This window comes from Zalophus californianus, chromosome 1 (assembly GCF_009762305.2).
Source record: "Zalophus californianus isolate mZalCal1 chromosome 1, mZalCal1.pri.v2, whole genome shotgun sequence".
In the NCBI taxonomy this organism is placed as follows: Eukaryota; Metazoa; Chordata; class Mammalia; order Carnivora; family Otariidae; genus Zalophus; species Zalophus californianus.
The window spans coordinates 173,986,434-174,010,014 of NC_045595.1; the positions used below are offsets into that span (position 1 = coordinate 173,986,434).

At 33.3% G+C, this 23,581-nt stretch overlaps 2 protein-coding genes across 5 annotated transcripts in view; both read right to left on the minus strand.

Moving 5' to 3' along the window:
• The window catches only part of NSUN3 (NOP2/Sun RNA methyltransferase 3), a 55,709-nt gene extending 52,791 nt beyond the window's left edge, over nucleotides 1–2,918 (minus strand). Inside the window, exons 1-2 of the mRNA XM_027583534.2 lie at nucleotides 1,952–2,918; nucleotides 1,049–1,158 (exon numbers count right to left, since the gene is read on the minus strand). Of these exons, the coding sequence (XP_027439335.1) occupies nucleotides 1,049–1,158; nucleotides 1,952–1,963 (122 nt within the window). The 5' untranslated portion in view covers nucleotides 1,964–2,918. The remainder of the gene's footprint in view (nucleotides 1–1,048; nucleotides 1,159–1,951) is intronic.
• Nucleotides 2,919–8,346: 5,428 nt separating this feature from the next.
• Nucleotides 8,347–23,581, minus strand: part of ARL13B (ADP ribosylation factor like GTPase 13B) — a 67,119-nt gene continuing 51,884 nt past the window's right edge. For 3 of the 4 annotated variants that reach the window (XM_027582658.2, XM_027582657.2, XM_027582654.2), the window contains 4 exons: nucleotides 20,753–20,978; nucleotides 18,274–18,390; nucleotides 17,237–17,305; nucleotides 8,347–9,223 (listed from right to left, as the gene is read on the minus strand). In XM_027582658.2, coding sequence (XP_027438459.1) covers nucleotides 9,147–9,223; nucleotides 17,237–17,305; nucleotides 18,274–18,390; nucleotides 20,753–20,978 — 489 coding nt within the window. In that variant the 3' untranslated portion in view covers nucleotides 8,347–9,146. The remainder of the gene's footprint in view (nucleotides 9,224–17,236; nucleotides 17,306–18,273; nucleotides 18,391–20,752; nucleotides 20,979–23,581) is intronic. The other variant, XM_027582655.2, reaches the window with a different exon arrangement.

Sequence of the window (23,581 nt, forward strand, 5' to 3'; positions counted from 1 at the left end):
ACACACACACACACACACACACACACACACACACACACACACACACACACACACAGGAATATTACTCAGCCATCAAAAAGAATGAAATCTTGCCATTTGCAATGACGTGGACAGAGCTAGAATGTATTATGCTAAGCAAAATAGTTCAGCCAGAGAAAGACAAATACCATATGATTTCACTTGTACGTGGAATTCAGGAAACAAAACAGATGAACACAGAGAAAGGGGGAAAAAAAAGAGAGGGAAGCAAACCATAAGAGACTCTTAACTATAGAGAACAAACTGAGGGTCGCTGGAGGGGAGGTTGGTGGGGGATGGGCTAGATGGTGATGGGTATCTGTGCTGAGCACTGGGTGTTATACATAGGTGATGAATCACTAAATTATACTCCTGAAACCAATATTACACTATATGTTAACTAACTAGAATTTAAACAAAAATTGGAGAAAAGGAACTCAATGTAAAGAACCCATGGAATAACATTCTGACCAAAGGCAAAAATCACTAAACATACAAATCAAACTTATCTCACTTACTTCTATGCATGAAACATTTATTTTCAATAATACATTCAAAGAATTTGTGTGTGTGTACACGTGTTCAAAACACAGCCTGCCAAAAACACAGGGAAGAAATATGATAACCAAATAAAGTGACTCTAGCTAAGACAGACCTGTGCCAGCTTTAAAGATTTATTACCTTCTGAATTTCAGAAACTAGTCAAATACCCTCAAAAATTTTAAATTTTTCTGTTACAGTATAATTAATTTTGTCAAACTGGTGGGCATTCCGTTTCAAAGATCAAAACAATGGCTCTTAAGGCAAGGCCATAACAATTTTTTCCTATTACTACAAAGTTTTCTTTCTCCCCTTTTCATTTTCCTATGATTTTCCATCTATTTCTTCACAGTTCTTCTCTTCTGTAGCCTCTGTAGGAAAAGGGCAGCCAGATTTAGATTCCTTTATCTTTTATACTCACAGCACCCCTCCCCCAAAAGGGTTTATTTCGTGTTCTATCATAAAGCATCAAGAGATGAATTATACTAACCTTACTGTATTCCAGGCATCTCCAAGTTCTTTGGAATACTGTTTTTCAAAATGATCCAATACAACTTTGCAAATCTGTTTTGCAAGCTTCCTCTCTGATTTTGCTTTCAGCTATGATGACAAGAAAACGCTGTTGACACAATCTGATATTACAAATTAACCCTCAAATTAGCAGGGTTTTTTTCTTAAGAACATGTTTTACGATTATTACTAGTTCTTGCAAGGGAGCATTACCTCAAACGTAACAAAACTGTATTTATGAAAAAAGAGGGTTTCTTCAAATAATTATTGCTCAAATAGAGCAAAGGTTAAAGGATTTGTGGCGTTGAAAATTAGTGGACTTAACAGAAGCTACGTCAAAGGAACAAAATTAAATAAGTCACTCTAGTTGTTAACATTTGGGGAAACTGAGTGAAAAGCCTATGGAAGTGAGTATTATCTTTGCAACTTTTTTGTAAATGTAAAATTATTCTAAAAAGGTTATTTCAAAAAAAAAAAAGTCACTCGTTTCCTGTGGAAACTTCCTTGCAATTCTATTTCATTTACTCATCCAAAGTTTAGCGAGGTATTACTATGTAACATTGTTCTAAGCTCCCACAATGGAGCAGCTAAGTCTCAGGCCCTGTGGAGCTTGCATTCTGCCCAAAGCTTAAGGGAAGAGGTATTCAGGTCTGCCGTTTGGATAACAGACTAATTACGGGGGGCGCAGGTGAGTCTTGGGAGAAACCGACAGAGAACGCTCACGAGAAGGCGTTCGCGCGTTCAGCATTACTCTGGGACTTTGGACTGTGAAGCCAAAGAAACCAACAGCTCGCAAAGTTCCCCCATCCCGACCCCCTCCCTCGCCACCTCGGCCCGTTAAAGTGACTCAGTCAGAGGCTCCCAATCGAGTGCCAGCCCTCACCCGGGTCAACATGATCCCGCCGCGAGATGCCAAACAAGAGGTCTACACCACCGAGCATCTAAAACCTCCTGGAAATCAAAAGCACAGCCTCACATCCGAGATTTACCCGCGTTCACTTCCACCCGTCGCTTTTCCGGTTCAACTTCCCGCGAGATACTGCTTTGTCCCTGTCGTCGAAATCTCGCCAAAAAGAGGTGTAGGTCCCGCGAGAGGCACGCGCGCACAAAGTTACTTCCGCCGGCGCCTGGTGGAGGCGGTGCTTACTCCTGAGGGCGTAGCGAGACCCGTGGGTGGAGCTTGAGTGGCTGGAGCTTCTAGTGAAGCCTTGCCCTGAACAGTGGTTTGCTGAGTGCTGATGGTTCAGTAAAAATAATTGTAACTTTGCCACTATTAGGTTTTGTATAATGATCATTGTTGTAAAATGGTCTCAGAGGCTGCTAGTTACTGAATCTACCAAATTTGATAAACTCCCTTTAGCTCAGATATTTAGAACAAAGGGTAAAGGGATGGATATGATGAAGAAATTAAGCATGTTATTTCCTAGAGATGAACAATGGGGATAATCTCTCTTTTAACTGAGTTAAATGATTAATTGAAATACACAGTATAGCACTTAGCACCAAAGGTAGGAAACAGTAAATGCCCAAATGTTAGCTGCTGCTGTGTCTTATTTTCACTACAATGATCTTCAAAATTATCATCACGTTCTGGTACCAAATACCTGTAGACCAGAATGACCCTACGCTCTAGCCTCCCACCCTTTACTACAGGTAGTGTTACATGTTCTGAGGAAAGTATCACACCCATTCTGATAGGAACGGCAGTTTATTTGCTCTTTAAACGTTACTTTTTAGTTGCTCTCGTTTTTTTTTTAATTTTTTATTGTTATGTTAATCACCATATATTACATCATTAGTTTTTGATGTTTAGTTGCTCTCTTGTAACAGCAATCAGCAATTCATCAGGAAATCAGTGCTTCATATGGTCCCCGATATTTAAAGAGCATCATCATTTTGAGACCTTTGATGTTCAAAATATCGATATAGGCATATACCATAGGTACAAATCTTAGAACCATGTAAAAAGAAAAATATCGCCACTAATGTGATTTGAAGCTTAATATATTTACTTAAACAAGTTCCCCAATAATCTAAAAATGATTTTAGCTTTGGTGCAAAAGAAAATAAAGTATTAAGGAGTGAAGTAATTAAATGCATGCAGTTTGTTAGTTGCTTAAAGTCATTAGTCTATCAGCCTCTATACATAAGAGATTTTATAAATTTTTTTCTGTGCTCATTATAAATGTTGTATTTAATTAATATGGTAGTATAATTCAAAATACACATTTAAAAGACTTTTAAGGAGATAGTAGAAATCATATACACTATATTTCTATTAGGGAAAGGGGATGTGTAATGCTTGGAAAGAGGTCATATTGGTTCTATTATACTGTTTTTGCCTTTTTTAGCATGTTTCTATTTTATGATTTTAAATAAGCTAATGCTTACTGAAGAAAATGTAAAAACAAAAGCCTATGAGAATGAAAATTGAACATAATGCCACTAGAAATCGTCAATATTGACATTTTGATGGATTCCTCTAGTTTTACACATTTTCAAGTTTGATCAAATATTACATATAATGTATTCTATTATTATAAACATTTTCTTATATTAAAAATTCTTCATATACATCATTTCTAAAATTTGCATAGTATTCCAAGGTATGGAGGTCACTATACTAACTTACCTTCTTACTGTTGATAAACATGCTTGTTCATCGTTCTTTGCATGTCTGATAACCTTATAATTTTTTTATGTTCTTAGTTTGAATAGGTTTCAAATCGTACTAATTATTTTCTTTTGTAAATTTTACCACCTCATGTCCACTTATCTATGTCTTAGTGCTATTTTTATTTACATTTATATTAGAGATGTTAACCATATCACATTTTCAAGTACTTTCCCATTTTTTCTTATAACCCTTTAAATGTAAAAATATTTAAAAATTTTATGCAATCAGTTCTTTGATTTTGTAATCGATTCCATTGCTTTTGGTTTGGAAATTTCTTCCCACAGATGCAAGCAATTATTTCTTTCTCCCTTTTTTTCCTTACAGTTTGATCATTAATATTTAACCCATTAACCTGTCTACAATCAGTATTAATGTATCATGAGGAAGTGGATTTCCCCTACCTTATACCAAATACCTACTGAAGAATAAACAAAGTTCCATGCTTTATTTTAAAAATAGAAACTGTTACCAGACTTGTTTTAAACCACTGCAGATATAAGAAATTGAGCTGACACAAATACCAGAAATTATATTTTTTTATTACTATTGTATTAAAGAATAAAGCAGCTTAATATGTACAAAGGAAAAGAATTTTTACATACCTAAGCAATTTCATTCTGAAGCCATTTCATATAAGAAGTGTATCAGGATGAGTATACTTTATAGACTTCTGTGCATTTTATGAATTTTCATATTTACATAAAACATTTCTCAAAACCCTTCATAGTCATGTGGAGGTTTATGTGTCAAAAAGATAAAGACGGGCTTTGTAGTAAAACAATCCAACATCAAGAGACTATTAGCTCCTTAAAATGAATGGCAGAAAAACACAACAGAGAAATCCACCATCAAAGCAAGAGAACAAAGCTTAGTTACAGGCAATCTTGAACTATCATTTCAGAATAGCTAATTAGCTGAGGTTCTCATTTTATTATTTTAGGCCTCCAAAGTGGTGTGTACAAACTCTATCAGACAATCCACTGGGACTGGGAAGTAAATATAACTTGTATTTTTATTTAATTTTATCAAATCTTTTAAAAAAATTTGGAGGGAGGTATATGTACAAAGTGCAATAGAAAATGTATGTAACTTATGGGCTGAAACTTATCCCCTCAAACTTCACATGCCCTAATACCTGAGAATGTGACTGTATTTAGAAAGTCTTTCCAGAGGTGATTAAATTAAAAAGAGGCCTTTAGGGTGGGCCCTAATCTAGTCTGACTAGTATCCTTATAAAAAGAGGAAATTTAAACCCTGAGACACTAGGGATAAACACACACAGTGGAAAGACCATGTGAGGAAGCAGGGAGAAGCAGGCCATCTATAAGGCAGGGGGAGGGGTTTCAGAAGAAACCAATCTTGCCAACAAGGTTCCAGATTGATCTTGGTCTTCCAGACTTCAGAACTGGGAGAAAATTAGTTTCTGTTGTTTGATCCACCGTCTTTGGTAGTATGTTATGGCAGATCTACCAAACTAATACAATAACTTAAACATTTACTGGAAAAGATGTATTATAAAAATCTGGAGACCACTGACTCATTTACCTAGGTCATAAATTCTGTTTACTCATTAGCACACAGAAAGAATTTATAGCTCAGGCTCTAAACAAGCAAGTAATTTTCTTCCTATTTTTCCTTCAATTATAAGCTGACCCCCTTCATTAAAGGTAATGCATTTCTGATTTCTGATTTCTTTCCCCCAAAAAACAGGTTTCCATTATTGTTTCCAGAAAGCTAATGGATTATTGTTATTTTGATAATTTATAATCATACTTTTTTAAAGAATTTATTTATTTGAGAGAGAGAAAGCAAGAGAGATCACAGAGGGAGAAGCAGACTCACCACTGACTGAGCGGAGGCCCGATGCGGGTCTCGATCCCAGGATTCTGAGATCATGACCTGAGCCGAAGGCAGATGCTTAACTGACTGAGCCACCCAGGTGGCCCTATAATCATACTTTAATGTAAGTCTTCAAATATATGAATTTGTTCTTTGGATCAGCTGGAATATATTTCTTGATAAATTAAATAGTATTAGCAGAATCTCAGTTGCAAAGTCTACTCCACTTAGAGAAAAACTTAAGTATTAAAGCAAAGGGTAATAAAGTTTATAAGCTACAGCTTTATTTGTATAATCAGTTTCACTTTTGATAAGCATTTGACAACAAAAAGTATTAGATTTCTTCAGTGCAGAATGGAATAAACTGCATAACATGAATAGCATACCATATTGAACCGAGTATTAAGTAAAATATTATCACAGTAAAAGAATACTTAGAGATCAGCTGCAAATAAAATAGCATCTACTACAGATAAATGTTTCTGGGCTATTCAAAATATATTTTACAGGGGCGCCTAGGTGGCTCAGTCGCTTGAGCGTCTATTGGTTTTGGCTCAGGTCACGATCTCATGACTCCTGGGATCCAGCCCAGTGAAGGGTTCAGCACTTAGCAGGAGTCTGTTTACTCCTTCTCACCCTTCCTCTGCCCCCAACCCTGCTCATGTGCACACTTTCTCTTTCAAATAAATAAAATCTTTAAAAAAAGTAAGTTTTACATATTAAGTCCTTCATTTGACACTTAAAAGACCATTTAATTTTAAGCTTGCAGAAAGCATGGCACTTAATTTTTACCAAATTGTATGTTTGATTCTCCCATTATAAAATAAGCAAAATTTGGGGGCACCTGGGTAGCTCAGTTGGTTAAGCCTCTGCCTTTGGCTCTGGTCATGTTCTGAGGGTCCTGGGATCAAGCCCCACATCTGGCTCCCTGCTTAGAGGGGAGCCTGTTTCTCCCTTTGCCTGCTGTTCCTCCTGCTTGTGCTCTCTCTCTCTCTCTCTCTGTGTGTCAAATAAATAAATAAAATCTTTAAAAAAAAAGTAAAATTTTAAAAACTACTTTGAAAAATTGAGGAAAACACACAACCAGTAACTCTAAAAAATTCATTGTTAACATTTTGTAACATTTCTAGTGTTGCAAGGAATATCGTATGTATGTCATATATGCCTTTTGTGTTAGAGGCATATAGAATTATCTTTTAAGTAAGTAAAAATATATCTTTGGGTCAGTAATTTTAATGTAACAAAAGACAGACACTGGATCATCTAGGATCATAAGGTGATATGATATTTTTAGCTGCCTTTAAAATGACAATATTCTTTTCCACATATATGAAAACCTGTGCAGAGAAAAAAGGTTTCATGTAAAATAAAAAGTCATTATTTTAATCTATCAACTTAAGATTTCTTCCAACAGTCGTATTTGAAAATTCCTTTTCTATTTTCTTACCAAAAAGAAATCATTTAAATTTATCAAATGAAAAGCAAAACCGCATACTGATGTAAATTATTTTTATTGTGTGAAAATGTCATAATTCGTGAAAATTAAGAATAAAAATGCAGCATATAACAAAATAGGCATTTACTTGTTAAAAGCAACCTGGATTTACAAAACTTCTCTTAAAATATCTTTAAGATGTTTTAAGAATACAAATCAATTTTTGAGAGATTTATAAAACATTTATTTAACTTTATCATATATTTCAAGATTTTTATTTTTTTAATAAATGAACTCAGTATTATTGTACACTACAGTAATCACCTACAGGAAACAAAATTTTAAACTTTTGTTTCTTCTCAAACTAGATGAAAATTAGAAGGATGACAAAAGTTTAAGTTTAGTGTTTAAAAAAATGAATAAATGTAAATGTTACAAATAGGAACCAAAAAGATGTACAAATAAGTTCTTCTCTACAATCCAGTTCAAAATTTACATTCTGTCTCCCTGTGTTGCTTTTTCTTATATTTCAGCCACCTATCAAATTTAGGCTGTTATGAATTTTATATCTGAAGTAGAATGCTTTTTACTCAGTGTGCCTGGTGTCCTATGCACAAAACTTCAAAAGACTGCATTATGATACTGACTAGAGTAATAAGTGACCCAACTAACGAAAGTTCAGGCACTTAAAAAATGTGACTAAATGTGATGCTCCAAAGTAAAATAATCATATTAAACTGCCTTAGACATACTTAATCTTGTTATTGTCAGATACAAGTATATGTTTGTTGGCAGTACAAGTTACCAAACTTACCAATTTTAACAAGGTGATAAGGATTCATGTTGTTTATAGCATTTTCACCTTGCTATAAATATATATACTTTCAATTAAATGCAACATTATGAATTTAATACTCAAAATATATTTCTAAGAGTTTGCCTAAACAGAGAATCCTATAGATGCCATTCTTCAGTGCAAGGGAAGTGCTATTATTTTAAATTGAGAAACTATTTTGGAATTGTTTCTTTTTAAAGTAATTTTAAACCAACATTTTTATTCTTATTGATTTAGTACCCAAGCATTTCCTGGTTATAAAACCAAGTCTCTGCACCCACTGTGGCTTTTTCAGTCTTTTTGGCTTTATTTTCAAGACACAAAATAATTAGAATAACCCAAAAGAGTCACTTCAGCTCCTGAGAGAACAAGGGAGTGACAACAAGCACCTTGATCTGAAAAGGTCTATCCCATAAAAGAGGTATTCATTGAAAATTGTAATAATATCTCACATAACATTTTTATTAATTTAAAAAGCATTTAGATCAAGAAAGTATTTCAAGCCTCTTTCATTTATTGTGATCATCACCAAAAGAAAGCAAACAACAACAAAATGAACCCTCCTTGGGTAGTGTTTTCAGATAACATAATTTGGAAGAATAAAGATCTGAGAATCTATTTTAAAAAGGTATTATTTTAAAATTAGGTAAAATTAGGATGTATACTTCAAGAACAATACTATCATAAAACATACCTGAAACCATATAAATTTGTCCTGTTTGTATAGTTCATGTTTGTCAACACCATTTCCAGACACAATTTAAACAAAGCATCTATAGAAAAGTGCAGTCAGTATCATAGTATTAAAATTATTATAAGTTTTAGAAAAATATAAAAAGTTAAAAACTTAGCTTATAAATTTCCAAGAGTTCCCCTTCCATGCACGTGTGTCTTACAAAAAATGTGTAAGATACAGCAACAAAGACTATTAAAAAACAAATAGTAAAGAAAGTGTGCAGAGTCCATTGGCTCTTTTTCTGAAGAGGTTTTCCTTCAGGAATATGCCCATGAATGGAACTGTAAAATCCGGAGTCAACAGTAACTCCTGCTAACTTGATTCAAATGTTCATCCCATCTACTGGTCATTTTGCTTCCTTTTTTTTTTTTTTTTTTTAACAGTTAATAATATGGATAATTGTCAGATCAGTCAAGTCTTTGGCTATTCATCTCCTTACTGAAATTGCTATGGTTATCTTGCCCCAGTCATCAATGTTTAGGGTTTTTCCTCTTTGAGAAAGAAGGTCCTCTAGTTGATCTTGCCTGTATTAAAAGAGTGCATGCACGTAACTTGGTTATGAAATCACATCATGAGAGTCACTGTTAGGTCTCTGTCGCACAGCCAGGGGAGGCAGTGGCTTTCCATAGAAATCTACATAAAGAAGGAATACCAAAATATGGTAAATCAGAATTTTTGATACAATTCATTATTTTCCAACCAACATCTTTAAAAAAGAAAAGTGCTCTCACTTGATGGGTAAAATAATGGAAGAAGAGGATAGACAAAAAAAATCAAAATCCAAGAAAACTTGAATAAATTCAAAACATAACCACTAGGATAAATTCCTAACTCTAGATTATAAATTAATTTCTACTTGATTTAATAAAAAGTTGTATCTTATATATTATTTTTATTTTCAATTACATGTTCACATTAGAATAAAACAAATAACAAATATATGAAAATCTATGGATCCTGTTGCCAAGGCCCTGATAAGTCAGTATTTGTACCATCCATGTTCTCATCCAATGGCTATTACTTGTAGGTATTTTGAGAAAATAATTAATTAATTATCTTAGTTTTCTGGTAAGTAGTAATCATTTACAATGATGCTTCACTATAATTCAGTGATTTAAGGCATATATGAAACAAAGAAAGTCTTATTTTACATTTCATAATAAGTTCCTGTCCCTTATTATAAATTGGCTTAAATTTAATAACATATGTAAACCTTCAGTAAGTAATTATTTTCTAGCCTATTACCTTAAAATTATTCTAGAAGCATAGATTTTTAGAATCACTTGAAATAAATATATTGAAAATGTATTAGAGGCCTGTTCCAGTTTCACATACCTTGAGAGTTTAGCTAACTAGCCCTTCATGCAAATAAGCACATGCCCTAGAAAATAGCCCGCAAAGTCACAAGTAAATGTAAGTTCCTGATATAACTTACCCAATGCCCTTTGTGATCAATAGTCTCCCTCACCTGCCAGGGTCTTCTGTTAGATAAGACCCCGGTGGAGCTTACAAATTACATTCTTTTTGTTTTGAATTCACCAGTCTGGCCTTAGCATATGGCCCCATTTCTACAGCTCTCTGCCTGCACCCTGCCTTTATATCCCCCTGTGGAACCCTCAAGGTATGGCATATACTTCCTCCAGGACCTGTGAGTAATAAATTTTTCCTATTTCAATTTCTACTGTGGTTTTTTTGAACCACTACTTACCATCTAGCATCCAGGGGTCCTACTTAACAAATATTAATTTAACAAAGTCATAACACATTTAAGGAGACTGGAGGTCACCACTCCACCCTAACAAGAAATAAAAAGCTGAACAGACTACAAAATCAACAACTCATCTCATTTCCATAAGAGGGGAGGTCACAAGACACACCACTGCCCCAATACTGGATACAGGAAAATATAGGGAGTTTCAGTTTACCAGAGCATATATTCATGAATGGAAACTGCCAAAGGAAGGAAAACTGCCTGGTAGGAAAACCTGAACTTTGATGAACTGCTGGAGGCTTAGTAGGAACAAATTGGAGAGTTAAAAATTACAAGGAGACTAAGTCATAAGAGGATCCCTGCGATATTGTGAAATTTATCTCCAGGAACGTGAACAAATTCTCACAATAAATATTGAAGAAAAATCCCCCTCCCACTTCTGGCAGGGGAGGAAAAAAGAAACCATCTTGAAATACCCCAGAGCACTCTGTTCTAGGGAACAAGGCCTGCCCTCAGGGGAAACTAATTAACTAGAGCCTAACCTACCATGGTATCATCAAACCCTAACTGACCTGGGGAAGGAAATCAGCAATTCCAGCTGACACTATCCATTTTGTCCACCTAATGGGGATGAAAAAACTAAGAAACTCGTGAAGTTCAGAGTGCAGAGGCACAGGCTCAGTAAAAGACTGAGATCTAATCAGAGAAATATGGAACACTTCTCCTTCCATCACCCATCACCACCATATTACTAATGGCCAATTTACAGTAGTTCCTTTCACCTGGTACACCATGTCAGACTATAAAACAAAACAAAACAAAAACAAGGCATTCCAAAAAGGGCAAAAAACTCAAGATCCGAAGAGACAGATCAAGCATCAGAAGATATGGCAGGAATGTCAGAATTATCAGGCCAGGAATTTAAAACAACTATCATTAACAAGCTAAGAGCTTTAGTGGATAAAGTAGACAGCATGTAAGAACAGATGGCAATGTAAGCAGGGAGATGGAAATCCTAAGAAATAACCAAAAAAAAAAAAAAAAATGCTAGAGATTAAAAAAAAACCACTGTTACAGAAATGAAGAAGGTCTTTGATGGGCTTATTAGTAGACTGGACATGACTGAGGAAAGAACCTCTGAGCTTGAGAATGGATCAATAAAATCCTTAGGAACTGAAAAGCAAAGAGAACAAAGACTGGGGGAAAAAAAAACTGAAAAGAATATCCGAGGGCTGTGGGACAAGTACAAAAGGCATACCTTATTTGTAATGTGAATACCAGAAGAAGAGAGAGAAAAAAGAACAGAAACAATATTTGAAGCAATAATGACTAAGAATTTCCCCCAAATTAATGTCAGACATCAAAGCACAGATCAAGGAATCCAGAGAACACTGAGCAGGATAAATGCCAAATTATATCTAGGCACAACATTTTCAAACTACAGAAAGTCAAAGAAAAGGAAAAATCCTGAAAGAAACCAGAGGGGGAAAAAACACCTTTCCAACAGAGGCTCAAAGGTAAGAATTACATCCAACTTTTCCTCAGACACCATGCAAACAAGGAGAAAGTAAAGTGAAATATTTAAAGTGTTTAGAGAAGAAAAACAAAACAAAACACCAACCTAGAATTCTGTACCCTGCAAAATTGTCCTTCAAAAGTAAAGGAAAAATAAAGACTTTTTTCAAACAAACAAAAATTGAGGGAATTTATTGCGAGCAGACTTGCCTTGCAAGGAACGTTAAAAGAAGTTCTTTAGAGAGAAGGAAAATAATATAGGTCAAAAACTCAGATCCACATAAAGAAAGAAAAAGTATCAAAGAAGAAGTCAAATGAAAACGTATTTTTCTTCTTAATTGATCAAAAAGATAAGTTTGTTCAAAAATACTAATAGCAACAACGTGTTTGATTATATATATGAAAGTATATATCTTATGAATATGTATATATACTTATACATGCTTATATATGAGTCAAATGAATGACAGCATGACACAAAGAACACAGAGAAAGGAATTAGGATTATTTCATTATTTTAGGTACTTGCACTACCCATTAAATCTATAGTGTTGTTTGAAAGTGGACTTGGATTAATGAAAATGTATACTGCAAACTCTAGAGCAGCCACTAAAAAAAGTAAAAAAAAAAAAAATTAGGATAAGTGATATGCTAAGAAAGGAGAGAAAATGGAATCATATACTATTCTCAATTAAACCCACAAAAGGCAGGGGCACCTGGGTGGCACAGTCGGTTAAGTGTCCGACTCTTGGTTTTGGCTCAGGTCATGATCTCAGGGTTGTGGGATGGAGCCTGGGAACAGGCTCTGCCATCAGCAGGGAGTCTGCTTGAGATTTTCTCTCTCCCTCTGCCCCTCCCCCCAACCCGTTCCATTTCTTTTTTTCTCCCTCTCTAAAATAAACAAATCTTAAACACACACACACACACGCACACACACACACGCACACACACACAAAAGGTAGAAAAAGAGTGGAAGACAAAAATAGGAACACAGAATGAGGGCAACAGGGGTGCCTGGGTGGCTCAGACCATTAAGCATCTGCCTTTTGCTCAGGTCATGATCCAGGGGTCCTGGGATCGAGCCCTACATCGAGCTACCTGCTCTGTGGGGAGCCTGCTTCTTCCTCTCCCTCTGCCCCTCCCCCTGCTTGTGCTCTCTCTCTCAAATAAATAAAATCTTAAAAAAAAAAAAAGAATGAGGGCAACAAATAGAAAACAGTAATGGATATGGTAGATATTAATTCAACTATACCAATAATCATTTTAATGTCAATGGTACAACTGCAACAATTAAAAGATAGAGATTGTCAGAGTGGATCAAAAAATATGACCCAACTATAGGCTGTCTACAAGAAAACCACTTTAAATATAGAGAGGTATTAGGAGAAAATGGTTTTACAAGCAACTATAAATTCGAAGCAACTAGTAAGCTGCAATAAATCTTGATATGACAGTATAACATAATGAATTAAAAATATAGATTTCAAAGCTGGACAGACCTAAATTCAAATCCCGATACTGCTACTTAGTAGCTATGTGACCTTGGAGTGTAAGTTCCTCCTGCACAAAATGGGGATATCTCTGCCCATCTTACAAGGTTTTTAGGAGAATTAAAATGACATAAAATACTTGAAGTGCTTAACAATATGCCAGGAACACAGAATATACAGCTAATATTATTGCTATATTAATGTTATAATTTAAACAATTATTTTTGACAAATTTTAAGTATGACTTCTCTAATTTCTTAAATTCAGAATTAATGAGAATTTTAATACATAACAGAACTCAAAATTAAACCAGAATGAATATACTTCCTAATGTGTTATACTTCTAGAATTTAAAAATATCTTCCTAAAAAGAGAAATCAGATACACATGGTAAGAATTATCTTTTTCCCCTCCCAGGAAATTATTTTATTTTTGCAGTAAAGATTTTGTATTATTTTTTTGCCAGAAAATAAAATCATTCTATACAAAGTAGGTTTCTTATTGTCTTAACTGTGGGGCATATATCGATGTTAGTACCCAACTGATAACTGGGCACTAACTGATAATAAACCAACCACATTTTTATAAAGAGTTTCAAACTTTTCAAAAATCAAATTGAAGGGTAGTAAAAACTGCATACAAAATTTTATCTTCATTCACATTTTAAGATTAGAAATATTCTTTAGTGCATTTGGTATTTCTAGCTAACAGAATCCTTGATATATTTCTCATAATGTATAACACATAACATGTTAATGAAGTATGGGTTGAGAGTGTTTATATAGTAAAGCTATTCTTTTTAGTCTCTTTTCTTAATGCATGCCTTACCTGTTAAACTGGGCAAACATTACAGACAGTAATTAGAAAAGTAAAATCAAATTGCTATCAAAGCAAATGTCAATTATCAAAGAACAAGAATCTGCCTTAAAAATTCCCAGTGTGACTATAAAAAATTGTTTTTCATCCCAGTAAATTTTAAGTGCCAAGCCACTTGCAGTTAACTTTTAATTACTACTCTAGCTCATTATGTATCTGTTGTTTACTTGCCATTCACCAAATGCAAAGAAATATGTACAAAATTAGAGAAAAGAGGAGGATGCAATTATAAAATTGGCAGTTATCAGCATCTCTGATGAAGATCCCATGATAAACTCTAATAATAAATTTAAGGTTTTTTATTCGGAATTTTAATTATACCTGCTTTCTTCCCCATTAATGAAAACAGAGTTGATTGTATTTTTTTTTTTTTTTTAAACCCAGGTTAGGTATACTTAGACTTAAAATTTATGGGAAGAAAATGATAAAAATATTTTAAAACTTGTGAAGTTATAGTGTTTTCTTCTCTGCTCTGGGAAGCTACATTTATTGATAAATACTGAAAACGGACTAAAATATTGGGATATGGTGGTCTTGAACTTAACTAATTTATTACAATTCTTTCTCAGAAGTTCTAATTTAAAAACAAACAGGAAAGTGAGCACAAACAAAACAAAATGACCTTCTCAACCTATTTTTGACCTTTTTCCACTTGTCCTTAACTGTGTTCCCCCTGAATACTACCATTACTTTTTTCCTCATTCTACAAAATTTCCTTCAGAAACAAGAAACTATCATCCCCTCCTGCATTAATTCAGTAAAATTACAGCACATTTATTATGGGCACAGAATTCTTATCGTGAGATGGCGACTAAAAAAAAAAAAAGATCTGCAAACCCTCCACTCACTTGAGTCCCTTCTTTTCCCCTGAGCTCTTGAATCTTACTTGTATTGGCCAAGAGACATTTCCAAATAGATAAGCCTACAGACACCTCCAAAGCAGGTTTCCTTCCTCAAGTATTTTCAATCTCAGAGATAGCACCAACCTTCCAGCTGCTTGAGTAAATAATCCTCTATTCCTCTTCCCCTCAGCCCATACATTCATTCATCAAATATTACTTTTTATAGTTACTAAGATATTTCCTGCATACATTTTTTACTCTCCATTCCAATTTCCATTCCTCACTTCTCACTGTGACTACTAGAACAGCCTCTTAGATGGGATCCTTACCTCAAGTGTGGCCACCAGCAAGTCTGTACTTTTCACTGTGACAAAAATTATTTTCCTAAACAACACATCTAGTAACATTACTTCCCTACTCAAAAATGTATAGTGTCTCTTGGAAAATTACAGCAAGTCCAGACATCTTAATGTATATATATGAGGCCCTTCACAATCTGACCCTAAGCCGTAATTCCAGTCTCAAAACTCGGTAACTTCAAATGTCCTCCTTCTTGCCCACCCTACCTACATGAACCTAAGCCTCAATCACAAGGAATTTTACTTTCCAAATAAGCAACACCCTTTCGCACTCCTCTACCTTTGAATAGTCTGTGTTGCCCACTGACTTCTCCTTCTTCGAAGACCCAGTTGTAATACCACTGTCCCTGCAGTTTGTGCTCCAATTCCACACCACAGAACTTATTACTGTATATTGCGAACTGTCACATACACTACAGTAAGCTCAAGTATTCTCTTTTCTATTAGGCCAGGATCTGCAGAAAGGCAGAATTTATGTCTTATTCAGCTTGGTATCACCAATGTTTTAGGTGGTGTCAAATATAAAAACTTTGCTTTCTGGATGCCTAAAATTCAGCAAGAGAAAACATGTCTGTCCTATGAGAAATTAGTATTTTTCTATATATGTGTACATAAATATATACATACATCCATGGATGTATGTATATTAACTTTGCTAATTTTTTAACAACACAGTAAATATTTAAACTGATAATGTATTCTAACATACACAATTTGCGTATCATTAAACACGAACTAACATATTACAGTCAATAAAAATATCCTGATGTAAAGTCAGTCAACCAGAAATGTTACTTCACTGTAATTCCCATATGGTCTAAGAAACTTTTCTGTATTTAGAAATGAAAAAAATCCTTTAATTTTCACTAATGATTATCAAAGATGTATTTCATTACATTATTCTGAAAAAGAAAACAAATGGGTTATTATTATTGTACTTTTTGAATAAAAATATTTTATAAAGTTTGATATAATTTCAAGTTACATGATAATGCTTTTGGAAATGTTAAATTTCTGACCTTCTTTCCTGGTGGTAAATGGGTCTCCTTAGGAATCCAAGTTCTAGATTAGGTAAACAGAGCCATCAAAAAGGGAATTGGATATTCTTGATGGAGACTTCATTGAGCTACAATATATATAATTACCCTTTTGCCTTCTAGAAACATTTTATTGAAAGAGCCTGGGCTGATGGTCTGAAATCAGAACTTCTGTCGGTTGTATCAGGCAGTTCTTTATACACAACTGTCCTTTCTCTAGTTTTCCAGCTGTGGAGTTCCAATGCCATATATTGGCTGGACTACACCTTATGTTAATTTCATCCAAAGAAAACTGTTTTCTTGAGTCAGTAAGCCTTTAGTAACTTTCTATTTAGCTGAACTTTATTTGGTTTGCTGATTTAGTCTTTGATTTTACAAACTGTGTCGATCTTTACTTGACTTTAATATTCAGCAGCTGGATCTTATTAGAAACAGAAAGAATAATTATGTGGCATTATCACTGCGTATACTGAGCACATATAGGACAATGCTATTTTTAACACTAAGCATAATTGTAATGTCTCATATTTAATTTAAATTGCTTTACACCTGTTCACTTTTCATAACAATTTACGTAAATATATAATGGATAAACATGAACTATGATTATTTTTACATCTGTAGTCCAAGGTAAACAAATTATATGGAGGCAAAAGTCACTAAAGAATAAAAAAAATTAAATGAAAAAAGTGAAGTATAATGAAAAAGGACGGTTGTGGATTCGAAAGGCTTCCAAAAATAAAAGTTGGTTGAAGTACTGAGGTAAAGAAAAGTGGATGTAATATGTATATTTGAAAACTGATCCTTTTGCATTACCATTATGACGTGTTTCACCAAGAGGCTCAAGTTTTGGAAGTCTAGTGACTTTGGGGGTTCCCCAGCCAACTAAGGAAAAAGAAAAACATTTAAAACACTGTTAAACAATGCTCTTTAGGCCTGTTGAGAGGATCCCTCCCTTGACAAGAATGTATATATTTGATGTCAAGTCATATATGTATATTGAATGACACAGTACTGAATAGCCACAAAGCCATTTGAAATAGTTTTTATTTAAAAATGTAATTATAGGCTGGTAACATCTGCTTTTTTACTTATCTTTAGTAAAAAATATAAGCATCTTCATTGACCACCATCAAAAATTACCTTAGGCTACTATTCCAACCCCTAGCAAAGGCTAAAATAAATGTTTACTAACAAATTATATACTAGAAATGAGTCTTAAAATAATCCTCAAAGGAAAATGTTACCACCTAAAGCCTTCTAACAGGGCTAAAAGGACACTATAAACATATACATTTAGATATTTATTGAGCACCTACGGTATGTGAGGTACTGTGCCTAGTGCTGAGAAATTTCTCACAATTACTGTGCAATTAGCACATCCCAAAGTCTTACAAGCAGTATTCTTTTAATCCTCATGACAACTTAGAAGGTCAGTATGTATGTTGGAAATATATTGGAAAAATTCACACATCTTGCTTTCAAATGATAACTTTCAGGATGAAAGATCCAACTTTTTAAAAACTTACATTAACCATCCATTCATTAAATTTAAATTCCTTTTAGCAATCTGGGTACTGATATTTCAAGTAGGACTTGAATCCATTCTAGGAAGTGCTTGGGTAAAGTGTTCTTATTAATTTTACATACTATTTTTTACTTTTGGAAAACATTTTTTTTATTAAAAAAAGGAAATACATACTTAATGATAAATTTTGAACAAAGTAGAGAAAACTGCCTTTTTCATAAATTCACAAAATAATAAACATACGGAATAAAATTACAAAATTTCTTTTTTTTCTTACTGTTTAAAGCAGTATTTCTAAATTCAGTATCAATATCAATTTACTCACCAGGAGGAGGAGGTGGGGGTGGTGTTGGACTCTTAGGAGCAGAGTCATCTGTATTAACAGGTTCTACACGGTGACTCCTTTTTATTCTTAGTTTCTTAGTTTTCTTTTTACTGTTATCTAAAAGAATATAAACATGGAACTATATGCCTCTGGAAAAACGTAAACTTCTATAATAAAACAGAATGGAACTAGATATTCATATTATCATTACCATAAAACTGCATCTTCAACTTTGGAAATTGTTACCAGTAATGAAATGTGAATCTGCCTTTACTAAGAGTAAATTTTTTAAATGATTGCTTATTGAATAAATAATTAATGAATATGATACAAACAGCAAAAACCCTGTATTTTAAGTTTTATGACAGGTTATTCAGAATACAAAAAGAACTTCACCTTTCCAAAAGTAACTTACATTTTTTTCCGAATGTCATATTAAGTAAATATAATGGCCTAATTGCAGGGATTTTCATGAAACTCCGAATGGCCGAGGGAAAGGGTAGAGATGTTGATTTGTCTCAGTAGAATATATAGAATGGATTCTAGTTATAAACAGTCCAAAAATAATTCTTTGAAATGTGAAAAAAGACCCCAATCAAATCTAAACACACCACCCACTGACATAACCCCCGGACAATGTATGCCTAATATAAACACATGTAACCAAAATCACATTATTAGAGACTGCAGAATTAATTTGTGTTCTTTCTAAAAAAAAAAAAAAAAAAAACTACAGATTCTCACTTAAGTACTTATAAACAATTTAAGGATATCTATGTCATTAACATGTAAACTTTAACAATGAAAACCGGTATAGCATAATAGTTAAATAACCAAACACCAAAGTTACTGAAATATTTTAATTGACGATCCCAGCTACTTAATTTACATATATGTAATACATTTTATAAAATGGGAATTATTTGTTATATGAGAAATAGCCAACATCTATGAAATCTGCAAAGCAATGAGAAATATAAACATGTTTAGAAACACATTATCTTTCTAAATAAATTACTTGTGTCATTTGAGACATTTTACTCCAGATAAAAACAAAGACATCATTTTACAATTAAAACCTAAGCTTTACAGCTGAGAGAATAGAAAGAGAAAGTCCAGAACCATACGGTATTTCAGGATGGGAATAGCTCAGGGTCATAAAAGAACACAGGATAACGGGCAGATGATATGAAGGGGGCTCTCAGCCCAGCCACAAATGAGATATATGATATTAACCAAGTAACTCAAATCTCTCCAAGTCCCTGATTTCCTACTCAGAATAATGGGAATAATATACCCTAGGATTGTTATGTTAAATAACATAATCCTGCATTAAAATAATATATCTGAAACCATGTTCTATGGTATAAAATGTTAATTATTATTATAGTTATATGATTGACTATCTTAGATCTTTCTACACTATATTTTCAAATAATCTGACAAAACTTTTGCTCTTTAACAAAGAGTATTAATGTTCAAAAGTTCTTTCAATATATTGAGAAGCCACTTTAAATCTATTTTCTGTTTAACTCTGTTAACAGAACTACATGGGTATGAACATGCTGCCCTACCTTCCCAACTTAAAACTTTCAAATCTAGTTTTTTTATACAGGAAAATATCCATGTTAGCTAATCTGAACCTCAGGGATTACGATCTTATTTTCATAACCTTCCTGATACTGCACAAAAATTCTTATATATAATGAAACCATACTGCTAACTAGAAGTTGCAAGGAAGTAATGATTATTGGGTCATGCGTCAGGCCCTGCACTAGGAACACTGTAGGGTTATTTTTATTGTAAGTAACCTTAAAGCCTGTGAAAAAAAAATGACGCTTATCTCCATTTTAGAGATGAGGAAACTAAGACTGAAAAACAATACAATGTAATGTAATAAACACCTAGATTTTATCCGAGGTTGTCTGATTCTATGACACCAAAGACATAACTTCCTGTTAAATCACATAGCCACTTAGAGAAAGAAAAGCAATTATGAATTGAAGATTTTATATGATATTAAAATAAGAGGAAAATGGCTATTGACTTTAAAAATGTTCAACTGCATTCTGTAGAAATAGCAAGTCAATAAAAGAAGTGATGCTGACTATAGTATTATGAAGTTTAAAACAAAACCCCATAAAAAAGCCTTAAAGGTTAAATACAGTCTAAGGATTCCTGGGACTATGCTATATTCCATATTTATGAAATAAAATTGAAAACAGAACTTTCTGCTGAAATTCATTTAAATTACAAAGGAGTACATTTTAAGGCATCATGAATAAAAACAAAAGTTAGCAAATTCACTAATGAGAAATTCAAAACCATGAGAAAACCATGACAAAATACTGCATTTAGAGACAAAAAATTATTACAGTACATTTTTTGTGAAAATAATCATGACAAATGAGACATGTACTGTTAAGTTTTGTGTGTATATATATGTCTAAATATATTTTTTAATAACTAGATTTATCACCTGATTCTGATGATCGCTGGTCTGTATCATCTTCATTCTCCAACTGCTGTGTTAATGCCTCTTTATAATTTTCTACTATTCCAAGCTCATTATTTTTTTGGCTACTGTCACTGATCTGGCTCTGTGTCTCTATTTGCTCATCCTCCACTTTATGTTTCAGGGGGCCGCCATCACTGTATTTCTCCATATTTTGTCTCTTTTTCTCTTTTTCAAGTTTTCTTTCATTCTAACAAAAATGAAATATATTATTTTTAATATAATAGTTGTCTAAGATAGTTTTAAGGAAGAAATCAAATAATCCAAAAGTATTCTGTAACTTCAGGGCACTGTGATATTTCTATTAAAAAATTATTTGTTGAATATATCACAAAGCATACTGTTTGGTAAACTTTCAGAAAATACATATAGTACAAAGAAAGAAAACAAATATTACCAGTAATTCCACAATCAAGAAATGATCTGTGTAGTGCATAATCACTAAGAGGTATTTTTCTTTTCCTACCCGCACACGTACAGACATACACCACCCACAAACATACATAAATGTGATTGAATGTCTCTCTCTTTATATACATATTTATGCCTTTGTTTTTTAAACAAAAAAGAATTAAAGTTTTTACTTAAGAATATATATTTCTTTCCTTGTGAATATGAAGTGCTTCGAATAGTACCTGCCCCATAAAGTGTTAGCTATATGTGTTATATAATGCTATAAGCATTAGCCATTACTACTTTCATCAATTATATTATCATTTTGAATGGTTATAGCATAACTTAATTTACCAACTCCTAATGAAGAGACAAATTATTTTCAATTTCTCATTCTAAGAAATACAATTATTGAATTAGTTTTTTAGAATAAATTCCTAACAGTGGAACTACTGGATCAACAGGCAACTACACACCACTCTTCAGAAAAGCTAAAGTCAATTTACACTCCAGGCAAAGGGTTAGGAGAGTGACATTTCCCCATATCTTTTTCAATACCTGTATATCATCGTCAGTCTTTTACATGTTTGCCAAATTAATACATATTTTTACCTCAGTGTTATTTAAGTCAATTTAATTTTTTTATTACTAGTGAAGACGAACTATTAAGTAACCTTATTACCACTTTTATTTTTTTCTTTAGGGAACTATCCATGGTAACTCAAAACCTTTTTTTTCTATTAGATTCTCATTATTTTTGTAGGAATTTTTAAGGGTTCTTTTTTTGTCTTACGTGTCTCAAATATTTTTCATTAGGGTTTGTTCTTTGCCTTTAACTTTGTAGAACAGATGTTTAAAAATTGAATATAATAAGATTGATCTGTTTTTCACTTCATGATTTGTGGCTTGACTGTCCTGCTTTGAAAGTTCTCCTCCAGGTATATACAAATGTTCAACTATATTATGTGCTAGTACTTTTAAGTCTTCTTTTTTACACATTAAGTCTTCTAGAGTTGAATTTGGTAGACACTGTTCATTAATTTTACTTTTTTCCAAATAATTGTCCATGATTCTAACTCCTTTTTCTCTCAGATTTGAAATGTCACCTTTATCTTATACTAAATCCTCATGCATAATTAAGTTTGTTACTATCTGTTCCATTGATTGGTCTGTCTATTCTGGAAACAATACCTCACCATTTTTTTTTAACTGTGGTAAAATCAAAGGAATGTAGGGTGTTTCTCTAAAATGCAAACATTTTAAAAGAGAAGTTTTATGTAAAGAAAGGAAAATTTGCTTGGTAAAAGAAGATTTTAGGTAATTTGTTTTCATTTATTTCATTTCTTTACTGATCATATTCTTAAAATTAACATAGTTTAAAAGCACAATAACTATCCTTTCTGTATGCCACTAATTAGCTCAGGGACTTTGAATATGAGGTATACTATGCTATACACCATTATTGTTCATATCTTTATATCATAAAAAATACAATGTTGGTGGAAGCACTAAGGCCTTCTAAGTAATTTATAACCATGGTACTATAAAATAATCAGTCATCATTTACAAGATAAGCTTTATTACAAATATAGAGAAAATGGATGTTTCAAAGTGAAAAGTCAAACTTGATTTCCTTCCTATCAGCATTTTTTAAAGAACATACAACAAAACTTGGCAACCACAGTATTTAATAGGATAGAGATAAATCAATAGCTCAAGTTATTAAAACAGCTTTAATATACCTTAGAAAAGCATATACTTAAGGTAAATGTAGTAGGGTTAATAAAAAGATTAAATACAATTAACCTTCTGTTATCTAAGCAACTTAAGACAAACTATCTCATATTACCAATTACTCTGCAAAATAAAGCAATACCAAAACTATCCAATCATCTTCTTACCTGTGGAGCTGCCTCCCTCCTCAGCAGCAGCCCCAAGGAAGAAACAATCATCCACCTTTCCAGATGAGCACCTGTGTGGAAGGAGGCAGTGACAGGGGAAGAGGAATGGAGAATATACAGATGGGACCACCAAGCCAGCTGCCACAGTAAGCTCTAAGTGAATGGAGATGTAGGAAGCTCTGCCTCTAAGGAGGCATGGCTGCTGAGGGTAATTAAAGCAAAGGCCAGTGCGAACTCTGGACACCAGTAGAAAATGAAAACGAAGATAGAGATATACAGACACACACACACACATAGTCCCTTAACTTCTTCGTGATTAAAGTCTAAACATTAATTTTGGTAAAACTTCTGACAATTAAAGTTAAAATAAATTATATTCATATATAGAAGAACTTACTATAGTTTCAAACATTCTGAAGTATCCTGGGAAAATAGTTAGGAAATCACTGACATACTCTAAAGTGCATCATAAGCATTTAATATTACTTTAAAGGGATTG